We start from the raw sequence: 23,989 nt of genomic DNA on the forward strand, positions 1-23,989 counted from the left end.
GCCCAATAGTTTGCCGGTAGAGCTTTACAAGCTCAAACCTGACAGCCTTGGTGCGCACCTTAAACGAATTTTCGAAGGAAGTAGGGAGCAGGGTATACTGCCCAGCGACCAGCGTATAGCTACTATTGTTGCTATTCCCAAGGCATGGAAACTCAGGGAGTCCTGTGCCTCTTAAAGACCGATATCATTGCTCAACGTAGAGCCAAAACTCCTTGACAAGGTGCTGGCCAACAGGCTCAAGCCGGTCCTGCACACCCTGGTACATCCGGACCAATCGGGCTCTATGCCCCATCGTAACACAGCACTTAATCTGCGCCGTCTTCATGGGGTGTTGGGATGTTGCCAAAGGTTGCGCGAGGATGCAGTGGTAGTGTCCTTAGACGCAGCCAATGGCGTTTGACACTCTAGAGTGGCCATATATGATGGCAGTCCTCCGTAAACTGGGGTTCGGCCCGAACTTTCTTAGCTGGGTACAACTCCTGTACACAAAACCCCTAGCTCAGGTTGTCGTCAACAATAAAATTTCAGAGGTTTTTACATTGGAGAGAGGGACACGACAGGGATGTCCCCTCTCACCTCTATTCTTTGCTCTCTCTCTAGAACCGCTAGTGGCCTGGATTAGGCAGACCCCCTCTCTGAAAGGGATACAATGGACCGACGGATGGGAGGACAGGATTTCGCTTTACGCGGACGATATCCTCCTGTACATTACAGCGCCGTATGAGTCCCTTACTAATGCACTGGGTATCTTTAAGAGTTTCGGTGAGTACTCCGCCTACAGCATTAACTGGGGGAAATCCCTCCTCTACGTCCTGCATCGTGCCCCCCCCCCCCCCCCCCCCCCCCACAAATGCCTGACGATTGCCCGATCCAAATAGCTAGCGATGGCTTCACATACCTGTGGATTTTCATCTCAAACGACCGGGCCACGCGGTACAAGCGGAATCTCCTGCCTCCCCTACACCGGTTCCAAAGTGACACCGCAACCTGGAAGAACCTCCCGTTTTCACTTTTGGGCCAGGCAGCGCTATTTAAAATGATGGCCCTGCCGCGGTTCCTGTACGCCCTCCAAAATCACCCGGACTTAGTCCCTCAAAAGTATTTAGCCACTGTCGAGGCTGCCCAGTGGGATCTTCTCTGGACCGGGGCGCCACGCATCTCCCTTCAAAAACTTACATTTGGCTGGTTCGACGGGGGATAGCTCTCCCGGACATCCGGAAATATTATTGGGCGGCATACCTCTCGGCAATTAACCAGGGTACATACTGCGCAGGGAATGATCCAGGTTACGAAATTGACAAATTACTTCTTCCAGGTGGAAACTTTGAAGCGGCTCTCTATTCTAGAACTGGACGGTACCGTCTCACGGGACCCACTAATCACTCAGTTCAGCTATGGCACATAGTTCAAAAGAAACTGGGCAGGGCTGACAAGCTCACCCTAGCGACACCGCTGTGGGCTTCAGAGAAGTTAGGCACGCTCAGCCACACCAAAGGGTTTTGTAGTTGGGACCTTATAGGCATATCTCATATCCAAGACTTGTGTGCTCATATCCAAGACTTGTGTGGCCCGGAGGGGGTATTATCATTCCACATCCTTCAGCAGACATATAAGTTGGCCCGGACGGAACACTTTCGATACAAGTAGGTTCGGCATGCTTTTCAGGCTAATATTCACCCAGGGACTCACCTCCCGGAATCATCACCGCTCGAAGACCGACTACATGATGGTCACCTACAAGGGAAGGCCATATCGCTCACCTATAAAAAACACATTAATCATACCCCGGACCCATTGCTGGCTCTTAGGGGGAAATGGGAGGCAGACGGACTCGTGATTGATGATGAAGAATGGTGAGAGGCGTAAGCGTCCCCCAAGGAAATAGCAATATCGGCCAAACTGAGGTTGATCCAGTTGAAGGTCCTGCATAGAGTATACATCTCCGGCACTAGGCTAGTTCTGATGGGGCGAAGTGAAGATGGCTTATGCCGTAGGAGATGTGGGGAGTCAGGCACCTTTTTACATATACTATGGGAATGCCGGAGATACAGGTCTATTGGATTCGGGTGCTCAACTGTATGGGGGAGGTGTGGGGAGTGGCACTGCGCTCTGAGGCAAAGAGGTGCCTCCTTAACATCTGGGAGCCCTCGGACCTCTCAGCGAAAGGCAAACTGTGGGTGACGCTGGGTCCTGTGGTAGCAAAAAGGAACATTGCAAGGGGATGAGGGGCTGCTACACCACCAACGCTCAACGCATGGAAGAGAGACATGGACTGGAATATGGTTCAGGAAAAAACGGTCTACGTAGCCAGGGGATGCCCGAGGAAGTGGATAGCGGTGTGGTCCAACTGGAATGACTATAAGCAAGGAATATGTGAACCCCCCATAATTGCCCCTATTGACGAGCAACTTGAGTGACAATCTTTGTTAAGAAGAAGGAAAAGACTTACACCCACGAATTAATATGCTTTGTTTATTCCCTTTGTCTTGCTTCCTGTGAGCTACATCTATGTATGTCAAATACTGAAAATGTGCCTTGTGTGCGACTTCCAATGTACCTTGTTTTTTTTTCCCTGTAAAATAAAAATAAAAAACGTTTAAAAAAAAATTACCTAAGAACATAATAATCTTGATTACTGATGCGGAGCCTTTTTAAATGCATTACACACATCATCAGATTGTAATATATATTTTCAACTTTATATAAAGATTTAATGCTATCTAAAATTCATCTGCTAAAATCCTGATGGGTCGAATTCTATTTTAAAAAACCCTGGTTATATTTATGCCATTTTATTTCTCATTATAGCTTCTTGTTTTAAATTCCCTAAATACATAATTTATCCTGTTTGCCCAAGGAGAGCCATTTTAACTGCAATAATAAACTATCCAGTAACAATTGTAATATCCAGGTAGCGCATGTCAGTAAGAAGTTCTACTGCTTGTACTCTTTTCTTAATTCCATATTTGAAAAATAATTGACATAAAATCAATTTCCACAAGGACAACACTTTTAAGCTGTTCACTTACAAGTGAAAAATATCACATTTTGTACTCGGCTCACATGTACGGTTCTCACTAGGTTGAATCATTTCCATTTTTGTTTTTCATTTGTATAACCGTGGTTAACATCAATTCTTATTCTTGGTTATTTACACCTAAACCAACAGTTTGATAATATGTCCAGATACGGGAACCAAGCTTCCTTCTGACAGGATTTTAACATGAATGGCACTGTTTTTGCCCCCTCAGATACTGCAAATGCTTTTCCTTCAACAAATCCTTACCTAACAGCCTCAGCTCGTCCTTTGAGTCTTATACTTGTAAAGTCTGTCGGAATAACCTCACCTTCATGTACCTGCATACAGACTCCAAGTTCTTTCTGACACCCTTGGCCCATTTCAGTTCACTTTGCTGGATCTCATTCTTACACCATTGGGAGACTTTCTGTTCCTCTCCTGAACCCAGCCTTTTCCAGAATCTTATTAGTGCCACTCGGGCCAGTATAATCCATGAAGTCATACCTGTCGCCATTCTTACAGCCTGTATCTGAAAGAGACCTTTAGTTATAGATTCCTTACCGTAGAGTTACCCTCAGTCTGTTTTCTGTAGCAGTACACCTGCAGGTCAGTAGATAGCGTTCAACGTCAGGGTCGCCGGGATGACGTTGCAGTGTCTACTTAAATGCCACCTATCCACACTAACATAATTTTTCTGCGCCAGCCAGCGCTGAGCCGGAGAGAGCGTGTCCCTTAGTCACTTTTTGACTAACTTTTTAAAAACCTTTTATAGACGTCTCTGGAGTCTTCCGACTCCTGCTGAACGAGGGATGTCTAGCCGGCGGCCCGGTTTCAAACATTGTGACTCTTGTCACGAGTTGTCAGTCACCGATCCGCACCTCGTGTCTCTTTAGTACCTGGAGCACGACCACGACCCGAAGTCGTGCCCCGACTGCCGGGCCCTCCAACCCGTCGTCTTTGCCGATAGGTCCCGAAAGCTTTTGGAGGCCCAGCAGTCTGCTCCGTGCCACTAGAGGTCCCGGTCAAGGGGAAGGTTGCGGGAGACCGGTTGCGGAGCCATCAACACCTCGTCATCGAAGTCTTCGCACTCCTCAGGTAAGACTAAGCACAAAATGGTGGCAAAGAAACATCATCGCTCTTTGCCTGCTCCCTGTCTGTCATCTGATGTGACGCAGGACCTGGAGCGTCGTCGCTCTCCGGCTCCATCCTCGGCGCCCGCTGGGACGGCTCTCCTCACTTTCTCCCTTTCCTGGAACCTGAGCATCCCCTGCCCAGCTTCGTCAATTTTACGAAGCGCTGTATAGCATCTTTGGGCCGTGCAACTCCGCAGGCGCGCCTTTGGCTGGGGGCCCTGCCCTGGGCCTTCGATGCCGGCAGCTCCTGCACAGCACTGCCTCCATGAATCCAAGCATGGATACGGATCAGTGCCGGTTGACCTCACTGTACCTTCCCGGGCACCGATCACGGTGACTACGCATCAGACGCCGGTTGTAGCACCAACCTCTGTCGACCCCAGCCTCACCCTCGATGTGGACACAGTGCTGGACTGACTTCGGTACCGGCGCCGGAGGGTTCTTTTGTCCCACTGTTCATTCCTGGCGTTCCCTACTGCCCTGAGTGCCAGCCAGAGGAGGACGAGGAGGACTGGGATTGTCTATTGACCCCCTAGCAGATCAACTCGAGGAACCAGACTGGAGAGAGGAGTTGGGTGATGCCAGTGGTCTGGATACCTCCCCAGACCTTTTTATGCTTTCTCCCCCTATCGTGGCTACAGAGGAGGGAGTTTCCTACGCCTTGGTGTTGCATAGGGCAGCTGAGGCTTTGGGCCTCGAGCTTCATAAGGTGGCTGTCAGGACTAACCTGCTGACTAAGGTGCTTCAGCCGGCAGCAGCCTCTATAGAACCGCTTCTGCCTTTTAATGAAGCTCTCACCGACATCCTTCTGGGTACTTGGTCCAAGCCTAGCACAGGGGCTCCTATGGACAGGATGATTGTCCGACGCCACCGTTCGGCCCCGGGTGACCCACGTTTCCTCTCCCGACACCCTACCCCTGAGAGTTTGGTGGTCCAAGCCTCATCCTCAAAAGGCTCATTCCTTACTGCTCCACCAGATAGGGAATCCAAGAAGCTGGACCATGTTGGGAAAAAGATGTTTCCTTCCGCCAACTTAGGACTGCGGTCGGTGAACACCTCAAGTCTCTTTGGCCGTTATACACACATGGTGTGGGATACGGTCGCGTAAGTGCTGCTACAGTGCCAGGAGGAGGCCCAGGCCGTGCTCACCCCGCTGTTGCTGAGGGCCGAGACGCAGCGAAGTTCACCATCCAGTGTGGACTGGATACTGGCGACTCTCTGGGTAGACCGGTTTCCACATCGGTATGCCAGAGGCACTATGCCTGACTGAGAACATCTGGCTTCTCTGGAGTGTCCAATCTACCCTTTTGGACATGCCCTTTGATGGCCGTCATCTGGTGACAAGAAGGACAACGCGCCCAAGCGTTTCAAGGACTCTAGGGCTTCGGCCCGATCTTTGGGCCTTGCAACCACTTCTCGCCCCATGTAGTCTACCTGTCGTGGATACGGAAGGGGTGCCCCACCAAGTTCCACCCAGTGCCACAGGGCTGTGCAAGCTACCCAACCCCAGCATCGTGGGTCTGGGGGCAAGTGGGCAGGCCAGTCCGCCAATGCCTCTTCTGCAGCAGCCTCAAAACCTTCCTAGTCAGACCTTAAAGGGCCACCAGCGGGCAGCAGGATCCACCATCACCTCCGCCACTGGCACAACATAACGTTGGACAGGTGGGTTTCGAGACTGCCCCTCCCTCCATGCCACATACACTCAATCATATGTCGGAGGATCATTTGGCTCTTTTCCGCCAGGAAGCTATGGCTGTCTTTGCCAAGGGAGCTATCAAATGCGTTCTTGTACAAGAAGTAGTCCATGGTTGCAACTCCCACTGCTTCTTGGTACGCAAGAAGGACAGAGGCCTGCGTCCTATCTTGGACTTCAGGGACGTCAACCACTTCCTCCTGAAGGAGAAGTTCAGGATGTTAACCTTGGCTCAGGTCTTGTCTGCCCTTGACCCTGGAGACTGGATGGCAGGATGACTATTTTCACATCCCCGTCTTGCCTGCCCACCGGCGTTACCTACGGTTCACGGTAGGCCACAAACATTTTCAGTTCACCGTGCTCCCCTTTGACCTTACCAGCGTTCCTTGGGTGTTCACGAAAGTGATGGCGGCGGTCGCAGCTCATCTGCGCAGATCAGGGGTTCCAGTCTTCCCCTATCTCGACGACTGGCTGTTGAAGGGGGGCTCGCCTCAGGCTGTCATCTCCCACCTCCAGACTACGGTGGACCTCCTGCATTCGCTGGGGTTCACTATCAACGTGCCAAAGTCACACCAGATTCCCTCTCAGAAGCTCCTTTTCATCGGAGCGGTTCTGGACACAGCACAGTTTTGGGTCTGTCCTCCTGAGAGGCGAGTCTGGGATATTCGGGCTATGATACCGATGTTTCAGCCTCCATCCCGAATTTCAGTGAGAATTACCCTGAGGCTGCTGGGCTTCATGGCCTCCTGCATCCTGCTGGGGATTCATGCCAGGTGGCATATGCGGGCTTTGCAGTGGGACCTAAAGTTCCAGTGAGCGCAGCGTCAGGGGAATCTTTCCCATGTCGTTCATATCTCAGTGGGGACTGCAAGTCAGTTATAGTGGTAGCTCACGAACCAGGATTGCGTCAGTAACAGATCCCTCTCCCTTCGGATGAGTCACTTCTGGGATGAGGCAGCCACATGGGAGAGGTGGAGATAAGCCTCCCCTGGTATCCGGCGGAGTCCGGGCTCCACATCAACCTTATAGTGCTCCGGGCGATTTGTCTTGCACTGAAGGCATTCCTTCCCTCTGTCAAAGGAAGAGTAATGCAGGTGTTCACGGACAACACCACAGCCATGTGTTACCGTAACAAACAGGGTCGGGTGGTGTCATGGAACCTCTGTCAAGAGTCTCTTAACTTTTTGGGCATAGCTGGAACATCAGGGCATATCACTGGTGGTTCAACACCTGGAAGGGTCCCTGAACGCTAGGTCCCTGAACGCCAGGGTGGATGAACTCAGCCGCTGGTGCATGATTGATCACAAATGGCGTCTTCACTCAGAGGTGGTGCAAGGTCTCTTTCAGCATTGGAGAGAGCCTTGGTTAGATCTATTCGCCATCGAAGAGAACACGCAATATCAGCAGTTCTGCACTTTGGAGTTTCCAAGGTGGCACTCGCTTGAGGAAGCCTTTTGTCACAAGTGGAATTGCGGCCTCCTGTACACCTTTCTGCATTTACCACTTCTACCCAGAGTGCTGAAGAAGATCATACGCGACCGGGCCCAAGTGATTCTTGTGGCTCCGGACTGGGCACGAAGAGTCTGGTATCCCGAGGTCTTGTGCATGGCCATCGGTCCTCCGATCAGACTGCCTCTACGGAAGGATCTTCTGTCACAGCAGCAGGGGACAGTTCTCCACCCGAACCTGTCCAGCCTCCAACTCCTTGCGTGGAAATTGAGAGGCGACAGTTGACCGCTTTCAACTTTCCTCCCGAAGTCTGTAATGGCATCTTGGCAGCCAGGCGTCCCTCCACTAAAATGGTAAACGCCTGCAGATTTTGTGGCATGGTGCACAGCAAAGGCTGTGGATCCACTTTATGCTCCTCTTTCAGAGGTTCTCTTCATTCTTTCCTTGGCCGAGCAGGGCTCTGCTCTGGGCACTCTTAAAGGCTATCATTCGGCCATTTCGGCCTTTCTTCGCCTTCCGGATCAGCCTTCTCTTTTCAAGTCCCCTATCGTTAACACATTTCTGAAGGGCATTACTCATCTCTTTCCGCCTTCTCCTTTCGTAATGCCTCAGTGGGAATTGAATCTTGTCCTCACTTTTCTTGTGTGCTCCCTTTGAGCCACTACATAATTGTCCTCTTGCCTCCTTACATTGAAGACTGCTTTCTTGCTTGACGTCATCTCTGCTCGCAGGGTGAGTGAGCTTCAAGCCTTATCTCCCAGGCCTCACTTTCTTGCTAGGCCCTCTTTTCTGGCCAAAGTGATTACCTCTTTCCACATAGACCACACCATCAGATTGCCCACCTTCTTCCCATCTCCACACCCTTCCAAAGAAGAGGAGGGACTCAACCGTCTGGGCCCAAAACATGTGCTGTCTTTCAACCTTGAGTGCACTAAAGACTTGCGGGTGAACGATCAACTCTTCGTGGGTTATGTGGGCGACAAGAAAGGTCGGGAAGTGCACAAACGTACCATCTCTCGATGGATCGTCCTATCCATTAAGATATGTTATTCTTTGGCTAAAAAGTAACCTCCAGTAGGACTGAGCGCCCACTCTACAAGGGTGACTGCAGCTGCTACTGCTTTGGGATGTGGAGTTCCGCTGGTTGACATCTGCCAGGCACACGTTTCCTAAGCATTACTGCCTGGACAGCCAAGTCCAGAGAGACTACTTTTTTGGCCGTTCTGTTCTCTATGACTTCCTGGTGTGAACTTAGTTTGCAGACCTACCTCCGGGGTTGGTATTGTTGAGGTATCTATTCTAAGGTAAGGAATCTATAACTAATGGTCTCTTTCAGATGAACGAGTTGCTTACCTTCGGTAACGATGTATCTGTAAGAGACATACATTAGTTATAGATTCCTTACCTCCCCACCCATCCTCCCCGTTCTGCGAACTGACTACTAGGGATCGGTACTCCCTTACGGGGCCCTAGTTTTGTGCTCCAGTGGTCAGTGTCTTGCATGGCGCTGCACTTGTGAAGTGAAAAGTTGTGTCAGAACTAATGTCAGGCGCAGGGGCTGCATCTAAGTAGACATCGTGACATCATGCCGGCGACCACGACTCTTACGATCGACGCGGAGTCGACCGACGCCACCTACCGGCAGGCAGGGGTACTGCTACGGAAAACATTTCTCCGGATCCAGTCTGACGCCTGGGGGTAATTCTAAGGTAAGGAATCTATAACTTATGTAAAGTCTCTTACAGATACATGGTTACCGAAGATACGTAACTTGTTCATCATGAGTGAACCTGGTAGGGTTACTAGGGTCTTTATGCATTACCGTTCCTCAGCATCTCACCCGCTGTTATCTCAGAAAGTAATTCAGCTCCGTATTGCAGTTGCTGGGGTATTATGACCATATATCTCATGCTGACTATCTATTACCAGGTAAGCCAGCCATACTTCTATTATATGAACATAATATCTCCTTAAACCAGGGATCAATCCTTTTTGGGTTAATTTTATGGTTGAAGTCTCCCATCAGGATGAGCATATCTTTGTCATAATTTTCACACAGGCAATCCACATCTTCCGTGAACCTTCCCATTTCTGACCTATACACTTCAGGCCCCCCTGTATGTATAAGTTCATGATTACCATACCGTCATATTTTGGTTCAGTGTCCCGCAGGAACACTCTACAAGCCATTTCGTTTCTAAGAGTATTACCTTTTTCGCTAATTTAGTAGCTATTAAAGTCGTTATCGAATTCATTGTATTATTGAACACTCGAGTCACATTCTTCCAGGCCACTTGAAAAGTAATTAACTGTATTTGCTGGCATCAAATTCTTTCATCCACACTACTCTGTAGAACACCAAAGAACATTTGTTCAGACTGAGGATCTGTGCAGTGATGCACACATCTTGCTGCAGTACAACAGGTTTTATGTAAGCCCTCCTCTTGACTTGTTCGTCCGAAGACTGCTCAATATGCCACTGTACTCACTGTCTTGGGCTTAGACATTTTTGCATTTAGTTTGGGGAATTCACAAGGCATGGCATATTTATTTAGAGAGAAAAATAGGTTCTTCTATTTGCACTTCGGAAATCTATAAAAAAAATGTTATCTTTGATGGATGGCTAATAATTTGCAATTCCATAAGTTACCAGTTTTATTTTTTTTAAATACCCTCGAAGATCCATCTACTGTTGGCGCCAGATTACATCTCTCGATTTTTTTAGACTGTTGTATTTAATCCCAAAATATTAAATTAGTCACTGTAGTTTCACGAAATGTAAACACTGAAGATGTTTCATTTTAGTAACTATCCATTTTTCTATCAATTCAGGAAAGACGTGCTCTGGAAAGGCGGATATCTGAAATGGAAGAGGAGCTTAAGGTAAGTCACTATATATGTAATTCATTTTAGTGGAGTGCTATGGTACAAGTAGAAGGATCGTAAGAATTCTTATCTTCTACATTGTTCTGTCCACTCAAGGATTCAGGAACTGTTGTGGTGTTTTGGCAAAATGCTTTGCAAATGCATCTATTCTATGGGTGCAAAGAGAGAGAATGTGCAACCAAAGTAATCAGTGATCATTTTGTTCATCACTGTACTGAAGATAAAAGTCAATTGAGTTTCAATTAATGCATATTTACCTATATATATTTCTTTTTATGGTCTGGCTTCACAGCGCAGCTGTTGCCAAGCAATTATGTGAGAACACAACAAGAGTATGGATTTGGCTCCACCCACATGTTGGGAACCAGACGTACATATTTTGATTGGGCAGGAGTTCGTTGCTTCCACACAAAAGTGCTTGCTCTCCACACAGCTGTGATCATTTTGTTTGTCCAGCTGCCTGAGGTTGAACTTTCAAGGGCACACACATTATTAAAATTGCTGGCGCACAAATGCGAGGAGGGCAGTCATTAAACTACATGGATTTTTATGTTTTTCGTGATAGTGCAACTCTCATTTGACCTTTTAACCTACCCTAATATCAATCTACAGTTCTTTGCATCTACACAAATTAATATCCTTTCTCGTGCTTACTACTTGTAATACAAAGCAAACACAAGGAGATGATGGAAGGAGCGCCCAAAAAATTTCAGACATCACCCCCAGTCATAGATCTTGGTTGATTCCATCATTTTTCTTTAGCTCTCTTCGCCACCCCAAACTGGAATGGTATGGGGAGCAAAAAATCGATGGATTTAGGCCCCGATCTCTGTACTGGGGGGAAAGTATGACTTTGTTCTGTATTCTTTCCATCAATTGTTCTTTTTGCATTCTACTTGTAATACTTCGCATTACTAAACAGCATTCTTTTAAAGCCTATCCTTTTGGCATTGCCAATTCTTATTCATAAAGGCATTGGGAATAGCTTAGTTTTACCGTCAAATACTACTTCAGCATAGATTTTTATTTCAATTGTAGGGAAGTGAAAGAGTATGTTTTGTTAACCTTATGTCTCAGGGGTCTCCTTTTGATTTGTAAAAAGAACAAATTCAAAGATTGTGATTGTTATTGAAACGATTGGCATGGAAACTAAGATCATGTAGGCATGTCAGTAACACATTTCTAGTATGAAAGCCCCCAAGCACATACTGCTAGATGGGGACGACAATTGTTTTGTTTTTCTGTATCTGATAGAGACTTCTAGCTGCACAGTCCTTACTTTTGAATTTCCCAGGCATCAAGCTGGATCTGGAAACTAAGCAATACCTTTTGTGCACACCATTGGTGGCTCCATTCTGCTCTGTGTGACGTCTGCGTTGGTTATGGCTTCGCAGTCACCTATATAGGCGCCACCCAGTGTAGTGTAGTTCCTATATTCCCAAGAGGCTCTGTGCATTGGAATAATATATTCTATAGATTTGACGTCACGTAGAACTTAGGTCGACTGGGTCTCTATTGAATATATTAGATTTAATTGTGAGCGCCAGCTAGCTTAGAGGTCACTAGAAACTTTCTCGAATGCACAAGAAGGGATTAGTTTCTGACAACCGCATAAACATGACAACTTTGTTTCCCCAAGATAAAACTAGTCTTCAGAGTCGTGGAAACAATAGATAGATATTTTACTTGTACACAAGTTTAGCATAATTTTATTCTTTGAGTAGCCTATTTTGGATTATAAGGAATTAAGTAACCCTGTAAGATGAAATTTATAGATAACTTCTTTTAATATGAGATGTTATGTAAAAGTGATGCTTTTTAACGATTTTTAACTGTTTTTTACTTGTTTTTAAATAATTACTCCCCAGCAATTGCTCTATAATGAATTGAAATGACGATATGTGTATATTTGTATGTGTAGTATACTTTTATGATTTTAAATTAATCGAATAAAGTATTTTTGACTCTGACTCTTTTACTCAGTCAATCGTGCATGCTTCGTTTCATCAGAGGTGCAAAGAAATAGAGAGACGGGCGTTTTCAATAAAAGGATTTATTGAACAGTCTTCTTTCTCATGCATAAGAAATAAACTGCTACAATCTTAATACTGGTTGCAAAGTATAATGTGTACAGTAAGAAGAGTATTATAAAATAATATTGTAAAAGCATTGTATGGTTCCTAGACCATAGATAAATACATACATAAATAACAGACTAAACGTACTCAACTGGTGCTTCTAAACTACGCCTACCCCGATGTACCTAACCTAAGTCTAGTACGAGGGAAGAAGTACGTGAGGTGTAGCATAAGTTTAGTTTGTCTTTGCCAAGAATCTAACCAAGATTTCTCTTAGGGTCTAATCAGCTCCCAACCTTGGTTTTAGAATGAAGGAGGTCTGGTATCTCTGTCTCCGGACTCGATTTCCCAACACCCTGTGAGGGGAGCTTGGAAACACTGGAGCTGGATTCTCAGCGAGAGAAAGGACAGCTTCTCTGACAGTGCGTCAGCTGGAGGCTCGGCTTCCTTCGGCACATGCTGTAGCGAGCTGCGTCGGGCAAGTAGATAGTCAAGCTGCTCCGAACCACCGTGTGTTTGCTAGGGCAAGTGTAGGCATATTTATACCTTGAAGGTGCCTAGTTTGACGTAAAGTCGGACATAATAACGTCACCAAAGAACCCCAAGGGAATGGTAGTTCTTTTGAAAAAGCCATGATTTCTAGGACAAATCAATATTCAAGTAAGGGGATGTCCCTGACTGCTGAAGTTTTCCAAGAAATCGTTGTGGCTTTTTGGAACTAGTGGAAGTAACCATGCCTGTATTTGGACTGGATGGGTTATGTCTAAATATGGGCATGATTTCTATGCCTATATAACAGCAATGTGAATTATAGCTATATAAGGGCATGAATCTGTAAATTACGCTTGATTCTAAAATGCTTCACAACACCAGGTGCGGACTTCACTTCTTTTCTTTCTGCGCCAGTTAAGCGCCGGTCCTTGGAGAGCTACCCTCTGTCTCTTTTGAATGCTTTTTTTTGACTTTTTGTCAACTTTGGAAATCTTTCCAACTTTGTGTGCAAGGATTTTTTTGAGGAAGACAGGGCTCAAGCTGTGCCTGCCACAGCATGATGACGGTTACCAACCCCCACTTCATCTGTTGCTGGTGTCTCGAGCATGACCACAATTCAAAGTCATGCTTGGACTGTTGGGCTAGGGCTCCGAAGACCTTGTTGGAGCAGGCTATGAAGCTCCTTGCAGCCAGACAGTCAACCTCGTCCAGCGAGACTCCGCAGAGTTCCTGATCAGAAAAGAGGATGTCAAGGGACTGCTCCCGGAGCCCAAAGTCCTCTTCTTCTTCTTCCCACTCAAGGTATTCAGGACACTCTGAGAACAGGCCCAAGAAAAAGAAGTCCAAGCGGACTTCATCTTCGCCTCGGCTGTCGTCTGTCGACAAGAAAGGTAAGGACTACTGACACGGTTCTGCGGAGCTGGAGCCAGGGTCGACTTGGCGCCTCCCTCCCTTTCCGGGAGCCAGAGCGAACTCTGCTCAAAATAAAGACTTTTGCGACGCCATTCACAGTGTGTTTGAGTGGGCTGACCCCTCTGGTGAGCCCTCTGGCCCTGCAGGGTTGGAGGGGGCCCATCGGATTCAATGCCGCCAGCTCTGGCCGCTGCGCCGATGGGGCCTTGGGGATCCGATCTGGACATGCCATCGCAACCGCCTCCGGCATCTGACCTAGATTTGGTGCCGCGGGACCAGCCCATCCTCATGCTTGACAACACAGTCGGAATGGTGTTGCTCAACGCCGAATCCGATGGCAATTGATCCCAGGGGTTCAATGTTGTCGCCTGAGCACTTTGAGGATGTGTTGGGCTTGGGAGAGCAATAGGAGGGGTCTATGGACCCTTTGGAAAGCCAGAATGAGACTGCAGAGCATTTGGACTGATTTGAGAAAGCCAGTGGACTGGACACTTCTCCAGATACTGGCATGCTCTCTCCGCCGACTGTGGCTACGGTGGAGTGGGCATCTTATGCCATAGTGGTTAAAAGGGCTTCTTCCTCTGAACCCATTTTGCCCTTTAATGAGGAGCTAACTGATGTCTTTCTAAGCACATGGTCCAAGACTATCTGAAAGAGACACGTTAGTGATAGATTCCTTACCTTAGAATATCCCCAGGCGTCAGACTGTATCCGTAACGTTTTGCCCGTCAGGTGGCGTCCTGCGGTTCAGCGTCCGTCACTGGCGTCGTCAGCGCCGAGATGACATCACGGAGAGTACTTAGGCACCACCCATGCGCGCTGACGTCAGTTCTTTCTTTGTCCACGCCAATAAGCACAGATCCGGATTGGGCACTTACCTTGGTCACTTTTTGTCCACTGTTTTGAGACTTTTGTCTCCCCACTTTTCTCCTGGGGCACGTAGGGATGCATGGCTTTAAGTCTTTTGGGGCCTGTCGCCGAAATGTGTCGGTAGCAGACCCCCACAATGTTTGCCTCGACTGCCTGGAGACGATCACGACTCCCAGGACTGCCATGATTGTTGTGCCATGGCCCCCAAGGCCGTGCGGCAGCATCGTCGGAAGTTGCTGGAAGTCCAGCATTCGTGTCGTCGCCGCTCCAGGTCTAGGGGCCGTTCGCGGCACCGGCGCTCCTTGGACTCCAAGTCTTCATCTTCAGATTCCGGTAAGCCTCGCCACAAAAAGAAGTTGAAGAAGCATGTTCGCTCTCCGACTTCCCCCCGTCGCTCCTCGGAGGCGGACGTGTGCAACAGGGGCCTTGCCCCTGCTGCTCCACTGGAGCCGGGGAGTGCCACTGTCTACCCGCCATACCCGGGTCCGACAGTTCTACTGCCGCAACCGGCCACCTCTACGCCAGAGGCGGACGACGACTGGGAAGGGTCTCAGGACCCGCTTGCTTGGCAATGCGACTCCGAACAAGATTGGGTGGACGACTTGGAGGATGCAGGCGACTTCGCGGTCTCTGCTGACCCAGGGTTCTCCTCCCCCGCCTAAGATGGAGGAGGGTGCCTCCTACATGATGGTGCTCCGTCGGGCTTCTGAGGCCCTCAACCTTGAGCTCCCCACAGTGGCCCTCAAGACCAACCTCCTCACTGAGGTGCTCCAGACGACGTCTACTTTATAGGAGCCGCTGCTTCCCTTCAATGATGCCCTTACAGAGGTCCTCTTGGGCACTTGGTCGAGGCAAGCCACAGGGGCCCCTGTGGATAAAAATGTCACCAGACGACACCGACCAGCGCCCGGTGACCCTGCTTTTTTGACCACACGCCTGAGAGCCTGGTCATTCAGGCCTTGACGTTGCAGAGTGCCTTTCCCACGGCCCCGCCGGATAAAGACTCTGAAGAGGCTGGACCAGTTTGGGAAGTGGTTGTTCTCTTCGGCCAGCCTCGGGCTGCGGTCGGTGAACACCGCCTACTTGTTGGACCGCTACTCACACGCAGTGTGGGATGCCGTGGTGCAGGTGTTGCCTCGGTGTTCTGAGGAGGTGCAGGCTGTCCTTTCTCAGGCGATTGCTGAAGGCAAGGATGCTTCGAAGTTCGACTACTTGGGCAGTGCGATTTCTACGACTGTGGCGTTGCAGCGCCACACCTGGTTGCATTCAACTGGGTTTTCGCCCGAATTCCAGAGCTCACTCATGGATATGCCCTTTGATGGCACCCGCTTGTTTGGCGACAAGGCTGACAGTGCACTGGAGCACTTCAAGGACTTGCGGGCTTTCTACTAAGAACCCGGCCACTCCTGCTTTTCGTTCCTTTCGTGGCCAAGGACAGGGCACCCAGGCCCGCCCCTCCACCAGGCCTGTGCAGAACCAGCTCCAGCGAGGCCGCGGTCGTGCTTTCTGCAGGGGCGGGGCGGGGAACCAGCGTGCTTCCACCACCCCCATTGCTTACGCCTCTAAACCCTCGTAATCTGAGCTTCAGGGAGCACCCCACGCCAGTGGGTGGCAGGATCCACCACCACCTCCCCCGCTGGTGCGAGATTACATCAGACAAATGGGTGCTGCACGTAATCTGTCAAGGTTACTCCCTTCATTTTCAGTCCCCCTTCCCCAGCCATGCCACCTCGGTACCATCGCATAATGGGGGATCATTTGACTCTTCTCCAACAGTAAATTGTTGCCCTCTTGGCCAAGGGGGCCATAGAGTACGTTCCTGGGCCAGAAGTAGGGAGTGGTTGTTATTCCCACTACTTTCTGGTCCCCAAGAAGGACAAAGGGGGTCTACGTCCTATCTTGGGCCTCCGGGGCGTAAATCGCGTCCTTCTGAAGGAGAAGTTCAAGATATTAACTCTGGCTCAGGTCTTGGCTGCCCTCGACCCTGGAGACTGGATGGTGGCGTTGGACTTGCAGGACGCATATTTTCACATTACCGTCCTGCCGGCCCACCGGCGTTAACAATGGTTCATGGTAGGCCAGGAGCATTATCAGTTTACTGTGATCCCCTTCGGCCATACCAGTGCCCCTCGTGTGTTCACGAAAGTGATGGCAGTGGTCGGAGCTGATCTGCGCAGGTCAGGGGTCTCAGTTTTCCCCTACCTAGACGACTGGTTGTTGAAGGCGGACTCGCCCCAGGCAGTCGTCACCCACCTTCAGACTACGGCCGACCTCCTGCATTTGCTCAGGTTTTTCCATCAACGTGCTGCAGTCGCACCAGAGTACCTCTCAGAAGCTCCCCTTCATCGGAGCGGTTCTGGATTCGACACAGTTTCGGGTCTATCCTCCTGAACAGCGAAGCCAAGTATAATCACGCTATGATTCCGATCTTTCAGCCTCTATCCCGGGTTTCAGTCAGGATGACCCTCCGGCTCCTGGGCCTGATGGCCTCCTGCATCCTGCTGGTGCGACATGCCAGATGGCATATTCAGGTTCTGCAGTGGGACCTGAAGTTCCAGTAGGCACAGCAGCAGGGCAACCTAACCGAACATGTCCAGATCTCGGAGGGCACTGCACGACACTTGTAGTGGTGGCTCAAGAATCGCGATTGGGGCAATGGCAGATCTCTCTCCCTTCCCCAACCGAAGCACACGGTAGTGACGGATGCGTCCCTCCTGGGATGGGGAGGCCACCTGGGAGAGGCGGAGATCAGAGGCCTCTGGTCTCCGGCGGAATCCTGGCTCCATATCATTCTTCTGGAGCTGCGGGCGATCCGACTTGCACCAAAGGCATTCCTTCCCTCTGTCCGGGGAAGTGTAGTGCAGGTGTTCACGGACAACACCGTTTGGACCCAAATTGTGCGCTCTCTTATTACCTAGATCGCACACGCCAGTTCCGGGTGGATGACCAACTCTTTGTTGGTTACGTGGGCGCGTAGAAGGGAAAGGACCATTTTGCGGTGAATCATCTTGTGTATTCAGGCATGTTACTCCATGGCCAAAAAGGATCCCCCTGCTAGATTGCAGGCTCATTCCACTCGAGCCACGGCAACGACAACTGCCTTGGGCCGAGGAGTCACCTTACAAGACATTTGCCAGGCAGCTACGTGGACCTCGCTGCATACGTTCGCAAGACACTACTGCCTGGACAGCCAAGTCCAGAGGGATGGCTTCTTTGACCATTCCGTTCTCCAGGACTTTCTGGTGTGATTATTGGTTCGCAGACCCACCACCGGGGTTGGTATTGCTGGGGTATCTATTCTAAGGTAAGGAATCTATCACTAATGTGTCTCTTTCAGATGCACAAGTTACTACTTGTGTAACGATATATCTGTAAGAGACATTAGTTAGTGATAGATTCCTTACCGACCCACCCATCCTCCCCGTTCTGCGAACCGATATCTAGGGTTAAGGACACCCGCTTTCAGGGCCCAAGTTTCATGGCACCAGTGTTGGTTCTAACATGGCTCTGCGTATCTGGCACGGAAAAGCTGTGTATCAGAACTGACGTCAGCGCGCATGGGCGGCGTCTAAGTACTCCGACGACGTCATTCCGGCGCGAACGACGACGGACGCGGAGCCGCAGATGACGCCTACCGATGTGCAGGGGTATTGCTACGCAAAAATTTCCGGATCCAGTCTGACGCCTGGGGATATTCTAAGATAAGGAATATCACTAACTAATGTCTCTTACGGATATATCGTTACACAAGTAGTAACTTGTGCGTTAGCATTAAACCAGGGCTGGGCGGAGGTAGTTTTTATTTATCTTTAGTTTCCCTACCGGCCAAAACACTTCAGAAAGTTCCAAAACGAGGCCCTGGTGTACTTTAAGGGGCTCATCACTAAGGCCATCATGCAGGTCGTTAACTACCACCTCTGCCATGTCATTGAGGCATGGCAGAGCCCTGCGGTAGACCTCAGCAAGTTTATTAGGCGAACCTAGAATGTGTGGCCACTTCACCCTCCGTCTATTACTAGCTAATGACAGCATAGGGCCAATTTGATTTGGGTCAGTGTGTGGGTTTTTTAGGTCCAAACTCCCAGGTTTCAGGGACATAACCAGGGGGTTATGGTCACTATCCTTCCTAGGATGGATTGTAAAATCCAGGACCATATCCCATGATCTTGCTTGCACCAGGATTTAATCCAGGATAGAACATTGGCCTTCTCTGTTGAATGTCATATGTCCCGGTCTATCTAACTTAGTTCTCCCATTATAAGCTCTTAGGGAGTAAAGTAGGGTAAGGGAATTAATTTGTAGCACCAAGGGGGTCCAGGCCCTTACTTCCGGAATCTGTAGATCCGGAATAGACTAGTACTGATCCTCATCTTCATTTGGGTCAGTGAGAGGCTCAAACCTACAGTTAAAATCACCTCCCACAATGACGGTAACTAGCGGGTCCAGGGTCGAGATAAACTGCCCCAGTTGTTTAATGGTTCCAGACTCCTTCCCTCTGACAGTTGGTCGAAAGTAAATATTTATGAGGGCGGTTTGTCTGTTTCCTGGTAGTGTGAGCAGCACACACTGCACATCACGCGAGTCAGTAAAGATCTGTTCTGCCTGGGCCCCCAAGTGAGTACCTACCCAATACTGAGTCCCCCAGATGGCCTCCCCTGCCCTTCTTTTTTGCCGGTTCATTAAAAATAGAGTGACAGCTCCTATTTACATCCTCCACGGCCCATGTCTCTTGGAATAGGCATACATCATTACCTACAACAAAGCTTCCCCACTCTGGGCATAACAATTTATTTTGTATCCCCGCCACATTCCAAGAGGATTTTAATAGAATCCTCCACCTCCTTCACACCAATTTCTAAATCTACTGTTTGAGGAATATTTCCTCGAGTAGCCAGGTCCTCAAAGGAATCATCAGGGGAGGTTTGCCCTGGCTTCCCTATCTCACTCTCGTTGGGTTCTCGCCCAGCCTCTGTTGGAACCTTGTCTTCATCAGCAAGCACATTAGTTGGGCATTAGGATTGGGTGTTTAGGCCAGTCCCAAGGTCTTCATTCCTTGGCTCACCAGCTGTGTGTCCTAGGTCTCCTCTATTTGTCCATCCCCCTATAGGGCTTGAGCCTTTGTTAGTTTGTATACACTCTTGCGGGCATGGGGGAACCACACATAGGTCCTCCACATCCTCCCCTCGCAGCTGGCCTGTCGCTCCATTCTAGCGTCAATCGATCTGATCTAACAGACTATATCTATTACTCAGAGCGAGGAAATCACTTCTAGGGTCAGTAGTATTAATATCTATTATTCAGAGCGAGGAAATCACTTCTAGGGTCAGTAGTATTACTTGTTATAAGCTATATCGACATGGGCGAGATGAAGCATATCTCACTTTGCTCTATAGAGACTCCAGCCTCTGCCATCTTGCCGATTATCCTCACTGCTTGCAGTCGCCGCAATCCTCTGGCATATACTCAACTTTAAAGTACATTTCTCTTTCCTTGGCATCCAGGGTATGTGTTTAATACTCCCGTCAGTTTTTAATTATTTAAAAGTATTAGGGTTACTTTCTTCAGTAAATCTCCTTCAGAGCTGCAGGCTGGAGCTGTTAATCTACTACCATCATCCTGCAGGACTTTTAGGTCTGAGCCATTTCACAGACCCACCACTGGAGGAGGTGCTGCTTTAGAATTCATTCATAAGGTGAGGTACTGGAGCTTAGACTTATCCATCAGAAGAACCAGTTACCTACCCACTATAAAACTCTTTCTGTTGGATATTTTATCTAGCCACAGATCCCTCACTCACCCTCCCACCTCCCGGTTCTGTGGAATGGACTCTCTTCCCATCTAAAACTGTTCCATATCAGAGAGCAGGCTAGTTTGATCAGCTTTGCCTTTGAGGGACAAGCCTTAGAAAGTATCTGACATCAGATTGTCTGGGTAGCGCCTACATACGCCAATGCTAGTCACTTCTAGAGTAGAACTATGTCTGCATTGAAATTTGTATCCACCAGTAAGAGCATTACTAAAGGTAAGAAATTTGTTCTTCAGGGAGGTGGAACTAATTTCTTTACTGATGCTGTGAATATGAAATAGATCTTTTTAAAACTCTCCTCACCAATGTACTACAATGTATGCTGCCTTATATCAACAAGGCTGTACAGCAGCTACGGTGAAAGGCTATCTTTTAGCTTCATCAGCCAGAGGAACCCTACCAGTTTAAACCTCCAGTGGTATCAAGATTTCGGAAATGATTGACAAACCTGTATCCTTCGATAACATTCATCATGCCACCGTGGGCTCTTAACCTAGTTCTGATGTTTCTCATGGGGGCTCTGTTTGAGATCTTGCACAGTAGTCAGTTAAGACTATAATCCTTCAAAACTGTTTCTTGATTGTCATTACTTCAGCTTGACATATTAGTGAGCTTCTTGTCGTTTCTGTTTGTGCACAATTCACATGCTTGCTTCTTCCCAGGTCAGTTGGTAGCTCCAGTTAAGGCTGCTTTCCTGCCAAAGGTGGTGCTCCCCTTCTATTTGGTAAAATCCATCACTCTACCAACTTCTTATCCATCTCCACATCTTTCCACACAAGAGAAAAGGCTGGCTGCACAGATAAGTCTCTATGTTGTAACCTAGTCCTAGTTTCCCCCTGCAACCCTAGGCAAGTGGTGCCTACCAGCTCTCCTGCGCGAGAGCATCCATTGTCACCTGCCCTCTTGATTGGTTCCCCAACATTCCACACTGTCCCTGCTCCGTTCCCTTGCCCCAACTGTCATAAGGATTCTGACTAACTGACCTACGCACCGCCTCAAGGTGTGGGGCTGATTTAATAAAGCTTCTACTTCTTAACCTACCTTGACTACGAGTTTAAATGCAACAGTGGCGACGAGGATGGGATGATGCTGATGACAGTGACCAGGAAGAAGATTATGGTCAGTGTCTGGTGGAGTCTAGGTGTAACGTGCCAGGAGAGTACTATGACTGGTTATATACTGTTGAGCCAGGGAATGAAGGTAGAGAGGCTCACAAACACGTACTATGTCCTCACCCCAAAGCTCAGTTAAGGAAATGCAAAAGGTTGGTGGAACGCTGGAGAGAATGTGTGTTAAGAGACACAGAGGACACAACCACATTCTCTAGTAGAACTCACTTGATGAAATTGGAAGGAGGACAGGTCTCTGTGGATGCATTTATAGAAGGAGTGAGAGCTGTTGGAAAAGAAAGTACAAGTGTCACTGGTACAGAGTACAACAAGAGTATTGACGTCAGACCTAGCACCGTGGGTGACAACGTGAGGGACACCCGTTGTATGAGTAAGCATAGGCGTAGACGCAGTACAGTATGGTCCTGGAAATATCCCAAGAAAAAGGATTCTAAAGCCGTGGTCACTCACCTGGATGGAGAAGTCAGTACAAGTAATAGCAGACTGGTGCACAATGCCAAAAGGGATTGCCAAGGTGGAGTGAACGATGAGGAATCTGAGAAAAGGAACAGGAAGGCACTCAAACCAGCACTATGCCCACACCATGTGGCAAACATAGGAATTGACTAGACTCGCACTGGACTTGCGGGCCAGCATAAGACCTGTGGACCAAAAGACTCAGCGAGCCCTCACGGAAGTTCACCATTCACGCTGGGAAGTCAACTGAACTGTGTGTGGCCCTGCACGAAACATTGGCAAGTTAAACGATGTAGTGTCTGACGATGAGGAAATGGACACACCCAAACACCTACAATGTTCCCACCCTGAAATTTCCATGCAAAGAGATGTGAGCTAATGGTTATAGAACCAAGTTGGACGCTGTCCCATTTTCAGAAACACTATTCACACTTTCTCCCACCTGCCACTGACTCAGCTGACTATCTCATTCCACGCACTCCGATCACCCATCGGAGCTGTACGGGGACTCCCACTCTGTCTCTGAAGCCTAGTTTGGTGGTCACTGTTCCAGCAGTAGGCTTGGCAGAACCCTCTTGGAATCCCATTCTGACACAGAGAGTGTTCTTCATCCCTTGTTACCAAAGGAACATCAGGGAGAGCATCACCTAAGTTTTCTCTTTGCAGAGCATTCCTCATGCCCGTGCTCCCATGGGAACATCAGGGTGCACCACCCACAACCCCAAATGTATCTAGACCTTGTATGTGACTAATGTTTACTAGTTCTCTTATCTCCAAAGTTCTCTTTGCCACACGTGTGCCTACCTGTCAAAACCCTCAAGAGAGGAAGATGTGTGTGTAATCTAGTTCTGGGTTCCCCCCTGCAACCCTAGGCAAGTGGTGCCTACCAGCTCTTCTGCACGAGAGCATCCATTGTTCCCTTCCCTCCTGATTGGTTCCCCAACATTCCGTTGCCAAGGGAACACCGGGAGAGCCGTCCACAATCCCAAATGTTATTAAGGCCATGGTGTGACTAATGTTGACCAGTTTATATGTCACCAAAGTTTTCCCTTTGCAGAGTATTCCTCATGCCCTTGTTTCCAAGGGAACACCAGGGAGAGCCGTCCACTATCCCAAATGTTATCAAGGCCTTGTTTTGACCAATGTTGACAGATATATGTATCACCTATATATGTACCCACTATTCTAAATGTTATTAAGACCATGTTGTGACTTATGTTATCTAGTTTACTTTTCACCATAGTTCTCTGTGCCACACGTTGGGCCTACCAGTCAAAACCCTACAGAGAGGAAGATGTGTTGTAACCTAGTCCTAGTTTCCCCCTGCAACCCTAGGCAAGTGGTGCCTACCAGCTCTCCTGCGCGAGAGCATCCATTGTCACCTGCCCTCTTGATTGGTTCCCCAACATTCCACACTGTCCCTGCTCCGTTCCCTTGCCCCAACTGTCATAAGGATTCTGACTAACTGACCTACGCACCGCCTCAAGGTGTGGGGCTGATTTAATAAAGCTTCTACTTCTTAACCTACCTTGACTACGAGTTTAAATGCAACACTCTAGAATAGCAGTGAACTTCTCCTTTAACTGTACTAAGGATATTGGTTACAGTGGTTGCAAAAATGGTAAAGCAGTCCAGAAACACAGGATTTCTAGAAGGATTATCCTCTGTATTAAAATCATTTACACTTTGGCTAAAAATGATCCACCTGAAAAAATGAGGGCTCATTCCACCAGAGCCAACTAACAGCAGCAGCAGCTTTAGCTATTGGAGTGGCTGTGGCAGAGAATATGCAACATGGCTATTAGGTTTTCTCTACACACCTTTGCCAAACGTTACTGTTTGGTCTATGAAGACGTGCCAGACCCGAGGATTAATGATTCCTATGACGTCATCCCGACGCCATGTCTGACACAGAAACGAGGTTGACGCTACTTGCTGGCGCCAGACAGGTAAATCTTTGTCAGACCGATCTAGCTCCCGGCCCGGGATATTCAAAGCTGAGAAATCAAAGGTGCAGAATCTGCAGGTAGATAAAGTATCTACCAGAAATATTGTTACCAAAGGT

The 23,989-nt window shown here is 48.6% G+C and overlaps 1 protein-coding gene across 1 annotated transcript in view; it reads left to right on the forward strand.

Annotated features, from left to right (window-relative positions):
- PPP1R12A (protein phosphatase 1 regulatory subunit 12A) overlaps positions 1-23,989 on the forward strand; it is a gene marked incomplete at its 5' end in the record, with an annotated part of 839,509 nt that overhangs the window by 754,585 nt on the left and 60,935 nt on the right. The window contains one exon of the mRNA XM_086950257.1: positions 10,127-10,177. Within this exon, the coding sequence (XP_086806383.1) occupies positions 10,127-10,177 (51 nt within the window). The remainder of the gene's footprint in view (positions 1-10,126; positions 10,178-23,989) is intronic.

The sequence above is a fragment of the Lissotriton vulgaris genome, unplaced genomic scaffold (assembly GCF_964263255.1).
Source record: "Lissotriton vulgaris unplaced genomic scaffold, aLisVul1.2 SCAFFOLD_867, whole genome shotgun sequence".
NCBI classification, from domain to species: Eukaryota; Metazoa; Chordata; class Amphibia; order Caudata; family Salamandridae; genus Lissotriton; species Lissotriton vulgaris.